The sequence below is a fragment of the Gallinula chloropus genome (assembly GCF_964237585.1).
Source record: "Gallinula chloropus genome assembly, contig: HAP1_SCAFFOLD_720, whole genome shotgun sequence".
Taxonomy (NCBI): domain Eukaryota; kingdom Metazoa; phylum Chordata; class Aves; order Gruiformes; family Rallidae; genus Gallinula; species Gallinula chloropus.
In genome coordinates, this window is record NW_028168788.1 from 17 (window position 1) to 15,714 (window position 15,698).

General features: G+C 66.9%; 2 protein-coding genes across 2 annotated transcripts; both read right to left on the reverse strand.

Annotated features, from left to right (window-relative positions):
* Positions 1-755: 755 nt before the first annotated feature.
* On the reverse strand, positions 756-7,082 carry DENND4B (DENN domain containing 4B; the record flags this gene model as incomplete). Its single annotated transcript, XM_084280636.1, has 16 exons — positions 756-884; positions 981-1,187; positions 1,321-1,444; positions 1,528-1,667; positions 1,754-1,899; positions 2,726-2,941; positions 3,052-3,152; positions 3,295-3,470; positions 3,615-3,759; positions 4,298-4,356; positions 4,453-4,519; positions 4,636-4,877; positions 5,034-5,203; positions 5,666-5,735; positions 5,831-6,083; positions 6,778-7,082. Coding segments are annotated over 16 exons (2,550 nt in total), but the record flags the coding sequence as incomplete, so codon positions are not given.
* A 2,360-nt stretch (positions 7,083-9,442) lies between these two features.
* Positions 9,443-15,437, reverse strand: CRTC2 (CREB regulated transcription coactivator 2; the record flags this gene model as incomplete). Its single annotated transcript, XM_084280637.1, has 9 exons — positions 9,443-10,398; positions 11,125-11,299; positions 11,397-11,684; positions 12,172-12,614; positions 13,141-13,385; positions 13,525-13,574; positions 14,161-14,240; positions 15,167-15,196; positions 15,334-15,437. Coding segments are annotated over 9 exons (1,624 nt in total), but the record flags the coding sequence as incomplete, so codon positions are not given.
* Positions 15,438-15,698: the final 261 nt, after the last annotated feature.

Consider the following 15,698-nt stretch of genomic DNA (forward strand, 5'->3'; position numbering starts at 1 on the left):
AGAGAAGGACCTGGGGGTGTTGGGTGGCTGCAGGATGAACAGGAGCCAGCAGTGTGCCCAGGGGCCAGGAAAGCCAAGGGCATCCTGGCTTGTGTCAGAAATAGGGTGGCCAGTAGGGCTGGGGAGGGGATTGTGCCCCTGGACTGGGCACTGGGGAGGCTGCAGCTCCAGTGCTGGGTCCAGTTCTGGGCTCCTCAGTATCAGAAGGACATTGAGGTCCTGGAGCGAGTGCAGAGAAGGGCAACCAGGCTGGGGAAGGGGCTGGAGGGCAAATCCTCTGAGGAGCAGCTGAGGGAGCTGGGTGTGTTCAGCCTGGAGAAGAGGAGGCTGAGGGGAGACCTTCTCCCCACCTCCCCTGCCCTGCCAGGAGGGTGCAGAGAGGTGGGCGATGGTCTCTGCAGCCAGGGGACAGGAGATGGGACAAGGGGCAATGGGCTCAAGCTGCCCCAGGGAGGGGCAGAGCAGATGGAGGGGAAAGTTCTTCCCTGGCAGAGTTGTGGGGCTGTGGCACAGGCTGCCCAGGGAGGGGCTGAGTCCCCTTCCCTGGGGGTGTTTAACAGAGGGGAGATGAGGTGCTCAGGGAGCTGGTTCAGCACAGGATGGGAACGGTTGGACTTGAGGAGCTTAAAGGGCTTTTCCAACCCTGTGACTCTGTGAGACTCTGTGATGGGGGGATCACAACACAATCAGACGCCAACGGGGACCCATCTCCTGATCCTCCCCCCTCCCCAAACGTTCCTGCTCCCCACTGTCACCTTGTTGTAGTAGCCGTAGGTGATGGTGTTGGGCACGATGCCGGCGCGCTTCATCTCCAGCAGCACCCGCACCGACAGCACCGGCTCCCCGTACTGCCCGCAGAGCTGCATCAGGATGCGGTAACACACCTGGCCAGGGCGTGGGGGGGGACACAGGTGAGTAGGAAAGGTGGAGGGGGGTCCCTCAACCTCTCTGACCCCCTCCTCCTGCGCCCCAACGCCCACCTCGTCGGGCAGCACCACTTTGTGAGCTTCCATCTTGCGCAGGACGTCGTAGGCCAGCTGGAGCGCGCGCAGCTTGGCGGGGGCGGCGCGGACGTGGGTGGGGAGGTAGAGGAACCACAGCCCGTAGCAATGGCCCAGCAGGCACTTAGCCCACATATCGGGCACTGAGGAGTACTTCTGGGCCACCCTCTGAGCCACCTTCATCTCCTGAGTGATGGGAGGAGGAAGAGGAAGGAGATAAGGGTTGGGGGACGGGGGGGGCAGGTGGTATCCTGCACCTTTTGCTGCCCCTGTCTTTGCTGAGGCCTGGGCAACTCGTTGCACTGGTGGCCCCGCTCACCTGCTTGGTCCTGCGTGGGGCTGGGCTGCTGGGGGCACTGCTCCTGGCCTGGCACAGCTGGGCAACCAGCGGGTCCCGGGGGGGCTCCAGAAGCTTGGGGCGCAGGGTGGGGAACCCATCATAGCTGGGGGGGGGAGGGCACAAAGGGTCAGTCAGGGGGGTTTGGGGGGCAGGAGGGAGTTGGGGGGGGCTCAGTGCGGGGCTCACCGGTACTGTGCAGGCAGCTCAGAACCATCGGGACCCGCTGGCTGCTCTGGGGGGGTGATGAAGACGGTGTGTTCCCCGCCCCGTGGGTCATCCAGCTCCATCAGCGGGGTGTCCTCCGGCTTCTCCAGCTCCGCCTGGACCTGGGGAGGGGGCACACAGCCTCAGCCGGGGATGGGGGGGGGGATGTGGGGCTGGGGGGACATGGCACAGAGCTGGGGGCACCCACCTTATCCACGCAGGTGTCGAAGAACTCGAGGCAGGGGTCCCTGTCGCTGGCGAAGGAGCAGTCCTCGATGAACTGGGTGAAGAGCTGCGTGCGCAGCAGCTGCCCGTAGAAGCGGTGGTACGCCCGCTCCCGGGACTTGAGGAACCCTGACCAGGGCAGGAGGAATGGGGAGGAGGGGGATGTGTTAAATTCAGCTCAACTCTCATCCCATCCCATCCCATCCCATCACCATCCCATCCCCATCCCCATCACCATCCCATCCCTATCCCCATCCCCATCCCCATCGGCATCCCATCCCCATCCCCATCCCCATCGTCATCCCATCCCCATCCCCATCGTCATCCCAATCCTATCTCCATCCCATCCCCATTCCAACCCCATCCCCATCCCATTCCCAGCCCCAACCCATCTCACCCCCATCCTCATCCCATCCCATGTGATCCCATCCGCACCCCATCCCACTCCATCCCACCCCATCCCCACCCCACACCATCCTACCCCATCCCATCCCATCCCATCTTCACCCACCACACACCATCCCATCGCCATCCCAATCCTATCCCCATCCCATCCTCATCCCCATCTCATCCGATCCCATCCCCACCCCATCCCTATCCCATTCCACCCCATCCCCATCCCACCTCAACCCATCCCTGTCCCATCCCATGTGATCCCATCCCACCCCACCCCATCCCATCCCATCCCATCCCACCCCACTCCATCCCATCCCATCCCATCCCATCCCATCCCATCCCATCCCATCCCATCCCATCCCATCCCATCCCATCCCATCCCATCCCATCCCATCCCCACCCCACCCCATCCCCATCCCCACCCCATCCCATCCCCATCCCCATCCCATCCCATCCCATCCCATCCCATCCCATCCCCACCCCACCCCATCCCATCCCCATCCCCACCCCATCCCATCCCCATCCCCATCCCCACCCCACCCCTTTCCCCTCTCCCCACCCTGCAAGGCGAAGAGGCTGCCGGCGTCGCGCCCGGCCGGGGTGGCGGCCAGGGCGATGGGGCGCAGGAAGGAGCGGTACCCGCGCAGGGCGCAGGCCATGAAGCGCAGGAAGGCCGCTCGCGCCTCCAGCTCCAGCTGCGCCCGCCGGCCCCGCGCCGCCTCCACGTCGCTCAGCAGCAGCTCCAGCGACGCCTCCTCCCCCGGCCCGCTGTACACTGGGCGACAGGAAAGGGGCAGGGGGGTTGTCAAGGGGGCAAGGGTGGGGATTAGGGGTTTGGGGGAGTCCTGGGGGGGGTTGGGGTGGGGGTGGGGGGGCACCACTCACTCTCATCCAGCTGCTGGGAGAGGCTGTGCAGTGAGGCCAGCAGCACCTTGCAGGGCCGGCGGGGCAGGGAGCGGGGAGACAGCAGCTTGCGTTCCTCACTCCTTGAAGGATCAAAGGTGAAACACCAAGGGATGAGGGGGGAACACCCAGTGGATCCCCCCCCAGGCAGCACCCAGCGGGTGAATCCCCCCCCATAACCCCCCCTGTAGCCTGAAAACAGGGTTGGGGGGGGGTGTCACTCACTGGAAGATGGTGTTGGTATCGAGGTCGACGAAGATGACGTCCCTGGGGGGCTCGTAGAGGTCGAAGTAGCTGGAGTGGATGCCTACAATGAAGGGCACGGGGGCACACAGCACGTCAGCCAGCGCCAGCGGGCACAGCGGGATGTAGGGGCACTGCCAGCGCAGGGGGAAGATCATCTGGGGACAGGACAAGGGCGGTCAGTGCCGCGGGCCGGGGGGTCCCCGGCGTCGCGGCGTGGTTCTCCCTCCCACCCACACCACCCCCCCCCACAGCCCCCAGTGCCCCTTTCCTCCCCAGCCCGGTGTCTCCCCGGCACTCACCGCCACCAAGGCTTCGCCCACGCTGGTCAGGACGTCGGGGCGCAGGGAGTGGATGAGCAGCTTCTGCTCGGTCAGCACGGCCACCAGCAGCGACACCGCGTTGTCAGGACCCAGGTTCTGCAGCAGCGTGAGGAAGCTGGCGCCGCTGCGGGGCCAGGAGGGGACACACAGGGGGACAGGTCGCTCAGGGGTCCTGTGTCCCCCTCCTGTGTGTGTGTGTGTGTCCCCAGCACCCCCCAGCACATCACTCAGGGGTCCTGTGTCCCCCTCCTGTGTGTGTGTGTCCCCCTCCCAGCACCCCACAGCACGTCACTCAGGGGTCCTGTGTCCCCCTCCTGTGTGTGTGTCCCCAGCACCCCCCAGCACGTCACTCAGTGGTCCTGTGTCCCCCTCCTCTGTGTGTGTGTCCCCAGCACCCCAGAGCACATCACTCAGCGCTCCTGTGTCCCCCTCCTCTGTGTGTGTGTGTGTCCCCAGCACCCCACAGCACGTCACTCAGGGGTCCTGTGTCCCCCTCCTCTGTGTGTGTGTCCCCAGCACCCCCCAGCACATCACTAAGTGATCCTATGTCCCCCTCCTGCGTGTGTGTCCCCCTCCCAGCACCCCACAGCACGTCACTCAGCGCTCCTGTGTCCCCCCCCGAGTGTGTCCCCCCACTCCCAGCACCCTGCAGCCAGTCCTACCTGAGCGGCAGCGGGGAGGACACGGGCCGGCACAGCAGCAGGTTGTCATACGGGGACATCTGAGGGGACAAGGGGACAAGGTGGGATGTGGGAAGGGGAGGAACCAGCACGGGGATGGCACTGGGGGGGGACACAGGACACACATGCTGCCTCACCTGGACCAGGATCCGCGGGCGCTGCGGGGACGGGAAGGGGACGTTGTGCATGAAGTGGGAGATGTGCCTGCAGCCAGAGGGACCCATCAGCGGGGCAGAGGGGTGGAGGGGACACCCCCTCATCCCTCCCACCCCAAATTCCACCCCCCCTTCCTTTCCTTCCCCAGCCCACCCAGCGCTCACGTCTCAAGGGGCAGCACGTGGGGCCCGGAGATGGAGTAGCGGTAGATGAACATGAGGAACTTGCGGAAGACGTCGAAGAAGGGCCAGTGGGACAGGACACAGATGCTCTTGCGGGTCTGGAGCGAGCGGCCGCCCACGGGCCGCCGATCCACCACGCTCAGCAGCCCCAGCCTCAGGCTCTGCTTCTCCGACAGCCGCTCCCGGGGAAAGGCCTCGTGGAACTGGATGGCAGCGCCGTAAACCTGCGTGGGGTGGGGGGCTCAGGGTGAGAAATCACCCCCCCACCCCTCCCCCCACACACACACACCCTTCCTCCCCCCCACACCCCCCCTTTCGTCACCCCCCCACCCCTCGTTGATGCCCCATCCTGCTCTGGTCCCTGTCTCGCCCCATCCTGCCTTGTCACCCGAAGCGCCGGTCAGCACGAAGGTGGAGAAGACGGGCAGGGGGTACTTGGTGTCGGCCGGCCAGCTCTCGATGGTGGCCCCCATGGGCAGGCAGAAGACAGGAACCGATTCAGGAAGGGGAAAGGACTCGCTGTCCTGCTCAGGGTAACGTCCCAGCAACCCTGGATGGACAGACAGACAGATTGATGACCCTCACCTTCATCATTTCATAGAATCAGAGAATCCCAGGCTGGGCTGGGCTGGGAGGGACCCCAAGGGTCCCAGAGCTCCAACCCCCTGCCACAGGCAGGGACACCAACCTCCAGGCCTGGAGCTACACAAGGCTGCCCAGGGCCCCAGCCAACCTGGCCTTGAACACCCCCAGGGATGGGGCACCCACCCCCTCTCTGGGCAGCCTGTTCCAGCCCCTCACCACTCTCTCTGCACAGAACTTCCCCCCAATCTCTCCTCTCCCCCTTCCCTCCTCCAGCTTCACCCCATCCCCTTGTCCTGCCATTATCCACCCTTTAACAAGCTGATTCCCCTCCTGTTCCTCTGCTCCCTTCAGGGACTGGGGGGCTGCAATGAGGTCCCCCCACAGCCTTCTCCTCTCCAGGCTGCCCAATCACCATGAGAGCTCCTACCTGCTTCATAGACCAGCGTGTTGGCCTTGGCCATGGCGATCTTGTAGCACAGGAACACTGCAGGGCCCCACTGCAAGGAGGGATTGGAGAAAAGAGGGGTGGGGGGGGGGTCAGCATGGGCTGGATGGTGGCAGGGGGGATCCCAGCAGCGACTGTGGCACCCACCATGCTGGTGTTGAGGTTCTTGTCCACCCTGCAGAAGGTGTGGGGGGTGCTCTCGCCCTTGCTGGGCATAACGAGGCAGAGATCGGTGACCCCCAGCGTGTTGTGGCCGTGGGGCTCCGCCGCCCGTCGGTAGGTCAGGAAGGTGCGTTGGTGGCCCGGCCCCCCCGAGTTGAGGTTGGCTGAGCGGCTGTAGGGCGTCGTGTCCAGGATCTTATAGCCCGGCTTCGGGCGGTCCTTACCCTCATAGTGCACCCTGAGAGGTGGAGAGCGGGGTGAGGACACCCCCAGGGAGATCATCCTCCCCCCTAAAAAGCCCCATGGGACTCACCCCACCTGACCCTCATAGTGCACCCTGAGAGGTGGGGTGAGGACACCCCCAGGGAGCTCATCCTCCCCCCTCCTAAAACACCCCAGTCCATGGGACTCACCCCATCTTACCCTCATAGTGCACCCTGAGAGGTAGAGAGGTGGGGTGAGGACACCCCCAGGGAGCTCATCCTCTCCCCTCCTAAAAAGCCCCATGGGATTCACCCCATCTGACCCTCATAGTGCACCCTGAGAGGTAGAGAGGTGGGGTGAGGACACCCCCAGGGAGCTCATCCTCTCCCCTCCTAAAAAGCCCCATGGGATTCACCCCATCTGACCCTCATAGTGCACCCTGAGAGGTAGAGAGGTGGGGTGAGGACACCCCCAGGGAGCTCATCCTCCCCCCTCCCATAAAAAGCCCCATGGGACTCACCCCACCTGACCCTCATAGTGCACCCTGAGAGGTGGAGAGATGGGATGAGGACACCCCCAGGGAGCTCATCCTCCCCCCTAAAAAGCCCCATGGGATTCACCCCACCTGACCCTCATAGTGCACCCTGAGAGCTGGAGAGGTGGGCTGAGGACCCCCCTAGGGACCTCATCATCCCCTGACCCCCCATAAAAAGCCCCCCGGGACTCACCCCAGCTCGATGAGGGGGGGTTTGTCCCTCCCCCTCTTGTAGCAGATGACCATCTGGGGGTTGTTGAGCAGCCCGGCGTTGAGCTCCACGGGGTGCCCCGAGGTGGTGGTGTCGATGCAGGTGAAGCCGTGGGGCACCTCCTCGCCCTGCGAGCGGATGATGACGGCCACATCGGTGATGGGCTCGCTGGGCCGGGCCAGGCGGTGCTGCTGCTGCTGGTTCTCCTCCTCCAGCGGCCGCGACGCGTCCGTCAGTCCAGCCACCACGAAATAGTCCACCAGCTGCGGGGGCTTCTCGTCCGACATGGTTCCTTCCCCCACGGCATCTGGTTGGGGTGTAGGGTAAGGGGGTGAGGGGGTGAAACAGGGGGATACGTGGCCCCTGAGACCCCCCACGGTGCAGGGAAACCCCCCACCGCCTCAGACAGACACACAGACCCCCTCCCTTGGCCCTGGCAGGCCGGCAGCGTGGGGTGCCCCACGGCAGAGCTGACGGGGCGAAAGCGCCGGGGACGGGAAGGGAGGAGGTTTCCGGTGGCGCCGCCAAGCCAGGGGGTGACAGCACAGGGGTCCCCCCAGCTTGGGAAGGGGGGCAACACCCCACCCCAAGCACAACAGACACCCCTCAGGCCAAGCACCCCTGCGACAGGACCCCCCCACACCCCGCAGCGTAACCCCCCCTCGCCCCATCCCCCCTTCCCCAAGCTTGGTGGCTGCTCCCCCCAGACCCGCAGCCGTCCCCTGTCCCCTCTCCCCTCCACGCACCCCCCTTCCCTGGCCCCAGCACCCCCAGCTTGCCCAGGGTGCCGCAGGAGGGTCGGCGGAGGCCCGTGGAGCTGGAGCGCTGCGTGGGGCGGGTGGGAAAGGGGAAGGAAAAGGGGGGGCGGGGCGGTGAACCCCCCACGTCACGTCACACCCTCGGGGCTGTCACCCCCTCCCGCGGGGCGCGGGGCCGCCTCTCCGCACCGGGGATGGGGGGTGGGGGGATGGGGGGATGGATAAATGGGTCCCAACCCCAAACACGGAGACCCCCCACCCCCCCTCAGCAGGGCCTTTAGGTGGGGCGGGGGGTGTCGCACCCCCCCGGGGCTGCTGCAGCACCCCCGCCCCAGCCCCGAGCCTGCCCCCAGCCCCCAGCCCCCAGCCGGGGACCCCCCCCCAGCCCCCAGCCCCCAGCGTGGCTATTTTTAGCCCGGTGCCGTGTGAGGGCGGCCGGGCCCGGCGCCCGCTTCACCCTCCGGAGGGGAGAAACCGGAGGGGCCGGGGGGGGGGGGGTGTCCCTGGGCTGCCCTGTGCCCCCCCGAACACCCCGCCACGGCTCCCCAGGAGGCCGCGGGGGGCTGCGGAGCGCCTGGGGACGGGTCCCCCCACCCCAATGGGTGTCCCCGGTGTGTCCGTCCCCCTCCCCGTGTGTGTCCCCCCCCTCACCGGCGCTGCCCGCGGGGGGGGCCCGGCCCGGCCCGGCCCGGCCCGGCCCGGCCGGGGGCTGCCCGAAGGGGGAGCGGGGACAGCCGCAGCCCCCCCACGCCGGGCCCTACGGGCAGCACCCCCCCGGCCGGCCCTTCCCGGCCCCGCGGAGCAGCGCCCGGTGCCGCCCCGGGCCGGGGCCCGGTGCCCCCCCCCATCCCCGCCGGTACCTGCGGGCCGGGCCGGGCCGCGCCACCCGCTCCGCCGGGCCGCTGCCGCCAGCCCGCCCGGCCGCCCACCCCCCCCAACTCCCGCCGCCGACAGCGCCCCCTGGCGAGCGGGATGACTCCCGGCACGCCGACGGGAGCTGCACCCCCCCCCCCTACACCCCCCCCACCCTACACACCCCCCACCCAAGGCGGGGCCCGGGGACCCTCCCAGGGACCTGCAGGGACCCTCAGAGACCCGGCGGGACCCACCTTGGGGCCTACAGGGACCTACAGGGACCCTCAGGAGTCACAGAGACACACAGGGACCCCCCGAGACCCCCCCTGGGGCCAACAGGGACCCTCAGAGACCCCCCCGGGACCCTCAGGAGTCACAGAGACACATAGGGAGCCCCCGAGACCCCCCCTGGGGCCGACAGGGACCCTCACAGACCCCCCCGGGACCCTCAGGAGTTACAGAGACACACAGGGACCCCCTGAGACCCCCCCCTGGGGCCGACAGGGACCCTCAGAGATCCCCCCGGGACCCACCCAGGCCACTCAGGAGTCACGGGGATCCCCAGGGCCCCCCCAACGACCCCCAGGAACCCCCCCGAACCCCCCCCAAAGACGCTCAGGAGTCACATTGACACACAGGGACACCCTGGGACCCCCACAGGGACCTACAGGGACCCTCAAGAGTCCACTCAGGGTCCCCACAGGACCCATCCCAGGACTCCCAGGAGTTACAGGACTCCCCAGGGACCCCCTCAGGACCCCCCCCAAGGAACCTACAAGGACCCCCAGGAGTCACAGAGACCCCTCCAGGATCCCCCCCCCCAAAAGAACCCCAAAGAACGCCCCTAAAAGACCCTCCCCAAGCTCCCCACACTCCCCCCAGGAACTGCAAGGAGCCCATTGCACCCCCCCTCCCCACAGTAAGGGACCCCAGACCCTGGCAGCTGGGGGGGGGGTTAGTTCAAGCAGCTGACACCCCCCACCCAATGCCCCCCCCCCCCCCAAATCAGCCACACCCCCCCCACAGGCAGCGTTTAATTAACATATAATATATTTTAAAAAATAATAATAATAATAAATCACTCTGGCTCCCTCCCTGGGGGGGGGTCCCATGTGTCCCCCCCCAGCCCACAGACGAGGCCCCCACGCTCCCCTGGGCGTATTTTGGGGGGGGGGGGTGGGGGGGAGAGGGGGGGCAAAGTTACAAGTGCTTTCTACACGTCCCGCGGGGTCCCCAGCAGCTGGGGGGGGGCTGGGGGGGGGGCAGGGGGGCTGGGGGTACATATGGGGAGCAGCTGAGTGGGGGGGGGACACACACACCAGCGGGAATTCTCCTTAAACATGATGATTAGCAAGAAGAAAAACGAAATAGAAAGAGAAGCAGCCCCCCCCCCATCCCCCCCCCTTCACACACACCCCCCCAAACCAGCCCTGGGGGGGGGTCTCTACCTATGGGGTTATGTACAGCCACCCCCGTGGGGGGGGGAACATAGGAGCCCCCTCTCCACCGGGGTTTGGGGGTGCCAGAGAGCGCCTGGCTCTTGTTGGGGAGGGGGTGTGGTGTGTGCCCCCCCCCCCTCTTCCAATCCAGTGTCCCCCCCCCACCCCCAGCCCCAGCCCCATGGGAGGGGAGGGGGGGGGGTCACCGTTTTACAGGGAGAAAAAGTGAGTAAGGGGAGGGGAGGGATGTTTGGAGGGGGGAGAATAGATGGGTGGGGGGCAGAGGGAGAGCTGGGGAGGGTGTTGGGGGGCGGGGGGGGGGTCTGCAGCCCCCCCGGGCGGTCACTGCAGGCGGTCGGTGCGGAACGAGTCCTCCACGGCCGGGTCGGTGAGCAGCGCGTAGGGGTCGCTCAGCATGTTCAGCCCGTCCAGCGTCAGCGGCTCGATCTTCAGCTCCTCCTCCAGCCCCAGCGCCGCCGCCTCCACCTCGAAGCCCGGGACACCGGCCAGAGCCGTGGCGATCTCCTTGGAGATGCCCGGGGGAGAGTCTCCTGCTGGGGGGGAAGGGGTGGGGAAAGGGGGGAGAGAGGGTTGGGGGGGGAGAGGGGTCAGCACCCAGATGGATTCGTCATCCCCCACCCCAGCGCCTGTCGTGCCCCTCTCAGCACCCAGCCTGCTGCCCTGACTGCCCTTGGCACCCATCCTCCTCCCCTCAGCACCCAGCCTGCTCCCCCCTAAATCCCTCTCAGCACCCAGCCTGCTCCCCTGACTCCCCTCAGCACCCAGCCTGCTCCCCCCCAACTCCCCCTCAGCACCCATCCTGCCCCTCTCAGCACCCAGCCTGCTCCCCCAACCTCAGCACCCAGCCTGCTCCCCCCTAACTCCCCCTCAGCACCCAGCCTGCTCCCCCAACCTCAGCACCCAGCCTGCTCCCCCCCAAATCCCCCTCAGCACCCAGCCTGCTCCCCTGACTCCCCCTCAGCACCCAGCCTGCTCCCCCTCAGCACCCATCCTGCTGCTCCCCCAACCCCACCTCAGCACCCATCCTGCTCCCCCAACCTCAGCACCCAGCCTGCTCCCCCCAACCTCAGCACCCAGCCTGCTCCCCCCCAACTCCACCTCAGCACCCAGCCTGCTCCCCATCCCCACCTCAACACCCATCTGGCTTTCCCCCAACTCCCCCTCGGCACCCATCCTGTTCCCCCAACTTCAGCACCCATCCTGCTCTCCCCTATCTCCCCCTCAGCACCCACCCCGCTCCCCTGCGCTGCCCCCACCTGTGAGGATGATGTTGGGGATGGGGCCGTGGCGGCTGCAGTTGCTCAGGTTTTGCCGGTTGAGGACGTGGGGGTCGTAGGTGCCCTCGCTGGGGGGGTAACTCAGGCTCCCCAAATCCTCAGGGAACCCCCCGCTGTTCCCGGTGGGACTCTCCCCCATCCCAAACTGGTCGAACTGCGGGGAAGAGGCGGGTGATGGGCACCAACGTTCCCAGTACGTGTGTGTATCCCCCCTGTGTGCCCCCCCCAGCACCCACCCCGGGGTCACTCACGCTGCCCAAGCCGAAGTCACTCAGGGATTGTCCCAGTTGCTGCTGGTGCTGCTGCAGGGAAGCGTTAGGCTGGTACTGGGAAGGGTACGGACGCTGCGTGGCTCCACTGGGAGGTACTGGGGGCCGTGCCGGAGGGACGGGGGGCAGCGGCGGCTGAGGAGGGGGCTGCACAGCTTGGTGCAGGGGTTTCTGGCTGGGCTGGGACTGCAGGAGCAGGCCAGGCTGGCTGTAGGAGTAGGGTGGGAGCCGCTGGTCGGCTGGCAGCTTGCTGGTATCCAGGGGTACCCCCTGCAGAGAAAGGGGGGGGGGAAAAAGGGGGTGGGGGGGGTCAGTCTGTACCCTGCACCCACCAGGATCCGGCCCCTCTGCTTGGTGACCCCGTCTGTGCCGTGCCCCAGTGCACCCCCAGCACCAGGAGTGGGATCACAGCCAGCTGGGAGCACCCAAATTTCAGCCCCACCATCAACAACCCAGCACCCAGCACGGGCTGGGCTCCCCGCACCTCATCGTTCCCCCACCCCACCCCAAATTCCCCACCCCTGACAGCGCAGAGCTCCCTCCTGGTGAGGAAAAGGGGGTGCTCCAGTCAGGGAGAGGGGGAATTCGGGGTGGGGTGAGGGGAATGAGGGGGCTGCCCTGGGCTTGTGGCTGAGATGAGGATGGAAACGAGACACAGAGAGAAGAAGTGGAGGAAGGAGGAGCCGGGCGAGCGCGCGGCGGCGGCAGCGGCGCGCGGGGTTTTGGGGGGGGGTTCTTTGGGATGGACCATGCATACCTGGGTGATGGAGGACAATGTGGGTGACATTGTTGGTGAGAACTGTTTGGGGTGCTGCCTTCTGGAGTCTCCACCCATGGGGAGGGTGAGGGGGCTGAGCGGGACCCGTCGGCGGGGCGAGGTGGTCGCCTGCACCAGGGGGGCGTAGGAAGAGCCGCTCAAGCCGGAGGGCAGGCTGGGGTTGCTGGGGGAAGATTGCATGGGCTGGCTGCGGGGGGACGTGGGGAGGGAGGGGTTGCTGAGGGAGGAAGAGAGGGAGGAAGGCAGGGACTGGTTGGAGAGCGAGGAAGGGATGGAGGAACTGCTTTGGGATGATTGGAGAGAGGGGTTGCTGAGGGAGGACTGGAGAGAGGGGCTGCGCAGGGAGGCCTGGAGGTTGGGATTGCTAAGCGAGGACTGCAGGGACGGGTTACTCAGGGAGCTCTGCATAGGTGAGGTAAGTCCTGTGGGGACAAAAAAAGAAGAGACACCACTGTTACCCATGGAATCAGCCCATTTCCCCCCAGGATCTCCTCCCAGGATCGGGGCAGGGGGATGGTTCCCCCATCTCTCTGCCTCAGGTGGGATGGAAGGTGACGGAGGCGACCAGAACGATGGAGACGAGAGACGGAAACACACACACAGCCCGGGCACGGCACCGGCACCAGGAAGCTCCAGCACGGCAAGTGTGGGGTGCTGGGGTGGGATCCCTGCTGGGGCTGCCATCCTGCACCCCCATGGGACACCGTTCAGACCCCCCCACACCCCCCCAGCTCTTCCCCATCCCGCTCCCAGGCTGCGGCGGCTCCGTCCCACAGAGCCCGGGGAGCCCGATCTCTGTCCCAGCCGGCTCCAGGCTGCTGCCTTCTCCCCCTGGCCCCCACCACGGGGGTGTCTCCCCCTGGGGGGACGTCCCTTCAGGCTCCAGCCACCCCGGGACGGGGTCTCTGGTGTCTCCCCGGCGGCGGCGGGCCGGGCCCAGCCCCTCACCTGGCGAGTCGTAGCCCGTCCCCAGTCCCATGCCGCCGCTGATGCCCAGGTGGGTCATGGTGTTGGCCAGGTTGCTGGTGCTGTTGCCCCCGCTCAGGCTGGGAAAAGCCGTCTCATCAGGGTCCAGAGGGGTGGGCAGCGGGGAGGGGAAGTGCAGGTTGGTGAGGTCAGGAAGGGAACCGCCCGTGTTGAGGGCCGAGGGGATGAGGGGGACGTTGGCAGGTTGATCCGGCGACGGGAATATGCTGGGGGAAGAGGAGGGACAGGCTCAGTGTGGGCAGGCAGCTGCTTCCTTCCACATCCCCCCCTCCCTAGCAGCACAGCACCCCCCTGCCCCCCCCCACCCCCCCATTTCCAGCCCCAGTCACATCCCAGAGCACTTACTGGATCCCAGGGACTTCACAGGACCGTGGCCGGGCTGAGGAGGAGGAGAGCTGTGAAACCAAAGGGCAAGAGTCAGCAAAACAAAGCTGGGATGCCAAATCTTTGCTTCCCCTCCTCTGTCCCACCATCACAACCCCCCCCTTTCCCCCCCCAGCCCTGTCCCAGCTGGGTCTGAGGGCAGGAAGGAGGCAGAGCCATCCTGGTGTGGTAACCGCAGGCAGGAAGTGGGCAGCGCGGGGCAGGGGGGCACAGGGGTGACTCCCCTGCTGCCCCTCCCCTGCTGCCCCCTCCCCTGCTGCCCCTTCCCCTGCTGCCCCTTCCCCTGCTGCCCCTCCCCTGCTGCCCCTCCCCTGCTGCCCCTCCCCTGCTGCCCCCTCCCCTGCTGCCCCCACCCCTGCTGCCCCCACCCCTGCTGCCCCCACCCCTGCTGCCCCCTCCCCTGCTGCCCCTCCCCTGCTGCCCCTCCCCTGCTGCCCCCTCCCCTGCTGCCCCTCCCCTGCTGCCCCTTCCCCTGCTGCCCCCTCCCCTGCTGCCCCTTCCCCTGCTGCCCTTCCCCTGCTGCCCCTCCCCTGCTGCCCCTCCCCTGCTGCCCCCTCCCCTGCTGCCCCTCCTCTGCTGCCCCTCCCCTGCACCCACCTTCTTGGTGTCCCAGGGCTTCAGCGAATGCTTGCTGTCATCGAAGGTCTCTTCGATGGGAGGCACTTGGAAAACAAACACTGGGGAAAGCAGGGAGCAGAGGGGTCAGTGTGGGGACAGGGGGACAGCCCACCCACCCACTGGGCAGGAGTCGGGTGTTACAGCCCCCCCACACCTCCCCATCCCATCCCAATCCCTTCACAATCTCCATCCCAACCCATCCCCTCTCCATCCCCATCCCCATCCCATCCCCATCCTATCCCCATCCCAACCCCATCCCAATCCCTTCCCCATCCCCATCCCAACCCCATCCCAATCCCTTCCCCATCCCCATCCCAACCCCATCCCAATCCCTTCCCATCCCCATCCCCATCCCAACCCCATCCCCTCTCCATCCCCATCCCCATCCCAACCCCATCCCCATCCTATCCCCTCCCCATCCCCATCCCATCCCCATCCTATCCCCTCCCCATCCCCATCCCATCCCCATCCTATCCCCTCCCCATCCCCATCCCATCCCCATCCTATCCCCTCCCCATCCCCATCCCATCCCCATCCTATCCCCTCCCCATCCCCTCCCCATCCCCATCCTATCCCCTCCCCATCCCCATCCTATCCCCTCCCCATCCCCATCCTATCCCCATCCCAATCCCAACCCCATCCCCATCCTATCCCCTCCCCATCCCAATCCCAACCCCATCCCCATCCTATCCCCTCCCCCTCCCCCTCCCCCTCCCCATCCCCATCCCCTCTTCATCCCCATCCCCATCCCCATCCCCATCCCCATCCCCATCCCCTCTCCATCCCCATCCCCTCTCCATCCCCATCCCCTCTCCATCCCCATCCCCTCTCCATCCCCATCCCCTCTCCATCCCCATCCCCATCCCCTCCCCATCCCCATCCCCATCCCCATCCCCATCCCCATCCCCATCCCCATCCCCTCTCCATCCCCTCTCCATCCCCATCCCCATCCCCATCCCACCCGTTGCTCCGACTCTTCTCTCACCTTTACTGTCTGCATCACCGTCCAGGAAACCTGGGAGAGATCAGGGGAGGGTTGTGAGCAGCAGCAGCACAGGGGGCACAGCAGCCAGCACAGCAGGAAGGGCTGAGGGGGGGACACCCCCAGAGCCCTGGAGTGGGGTGTCAAGGGGGGGGGACACACACACTCACCGCTGCGGCGGCCGGGCGGCGGCGCGCCCTGCGCGGGGCCCAGGTAGGTGTCCTGGGGGTTGGGGTTCATCACGCTCGTGTGAAGAGCGGAGTCGGAATTGGTTCTGATTGGGGAAGGAAAAGTGAGGGGCAAGGTGGGTGGGGGGGCTCAGCCCTCACCCCCCCACACCCCCCCCCACCCCCCCTGAGCTGTGAGAGACCCTCCCATGCACCCCGCGGCGCAGCCACAGCCCCGCGACGGTGGGGCAGTGGGGTAAGAGGGGGAAGGAGAGCTGGGGTGGGGGGGGGGGAATGGAAGGAGGGGATGGTGGGGGGATGCTGGAGGAGCCATGGTCTCCTCTGAAGCCCACCATGCCCAGGGTGAG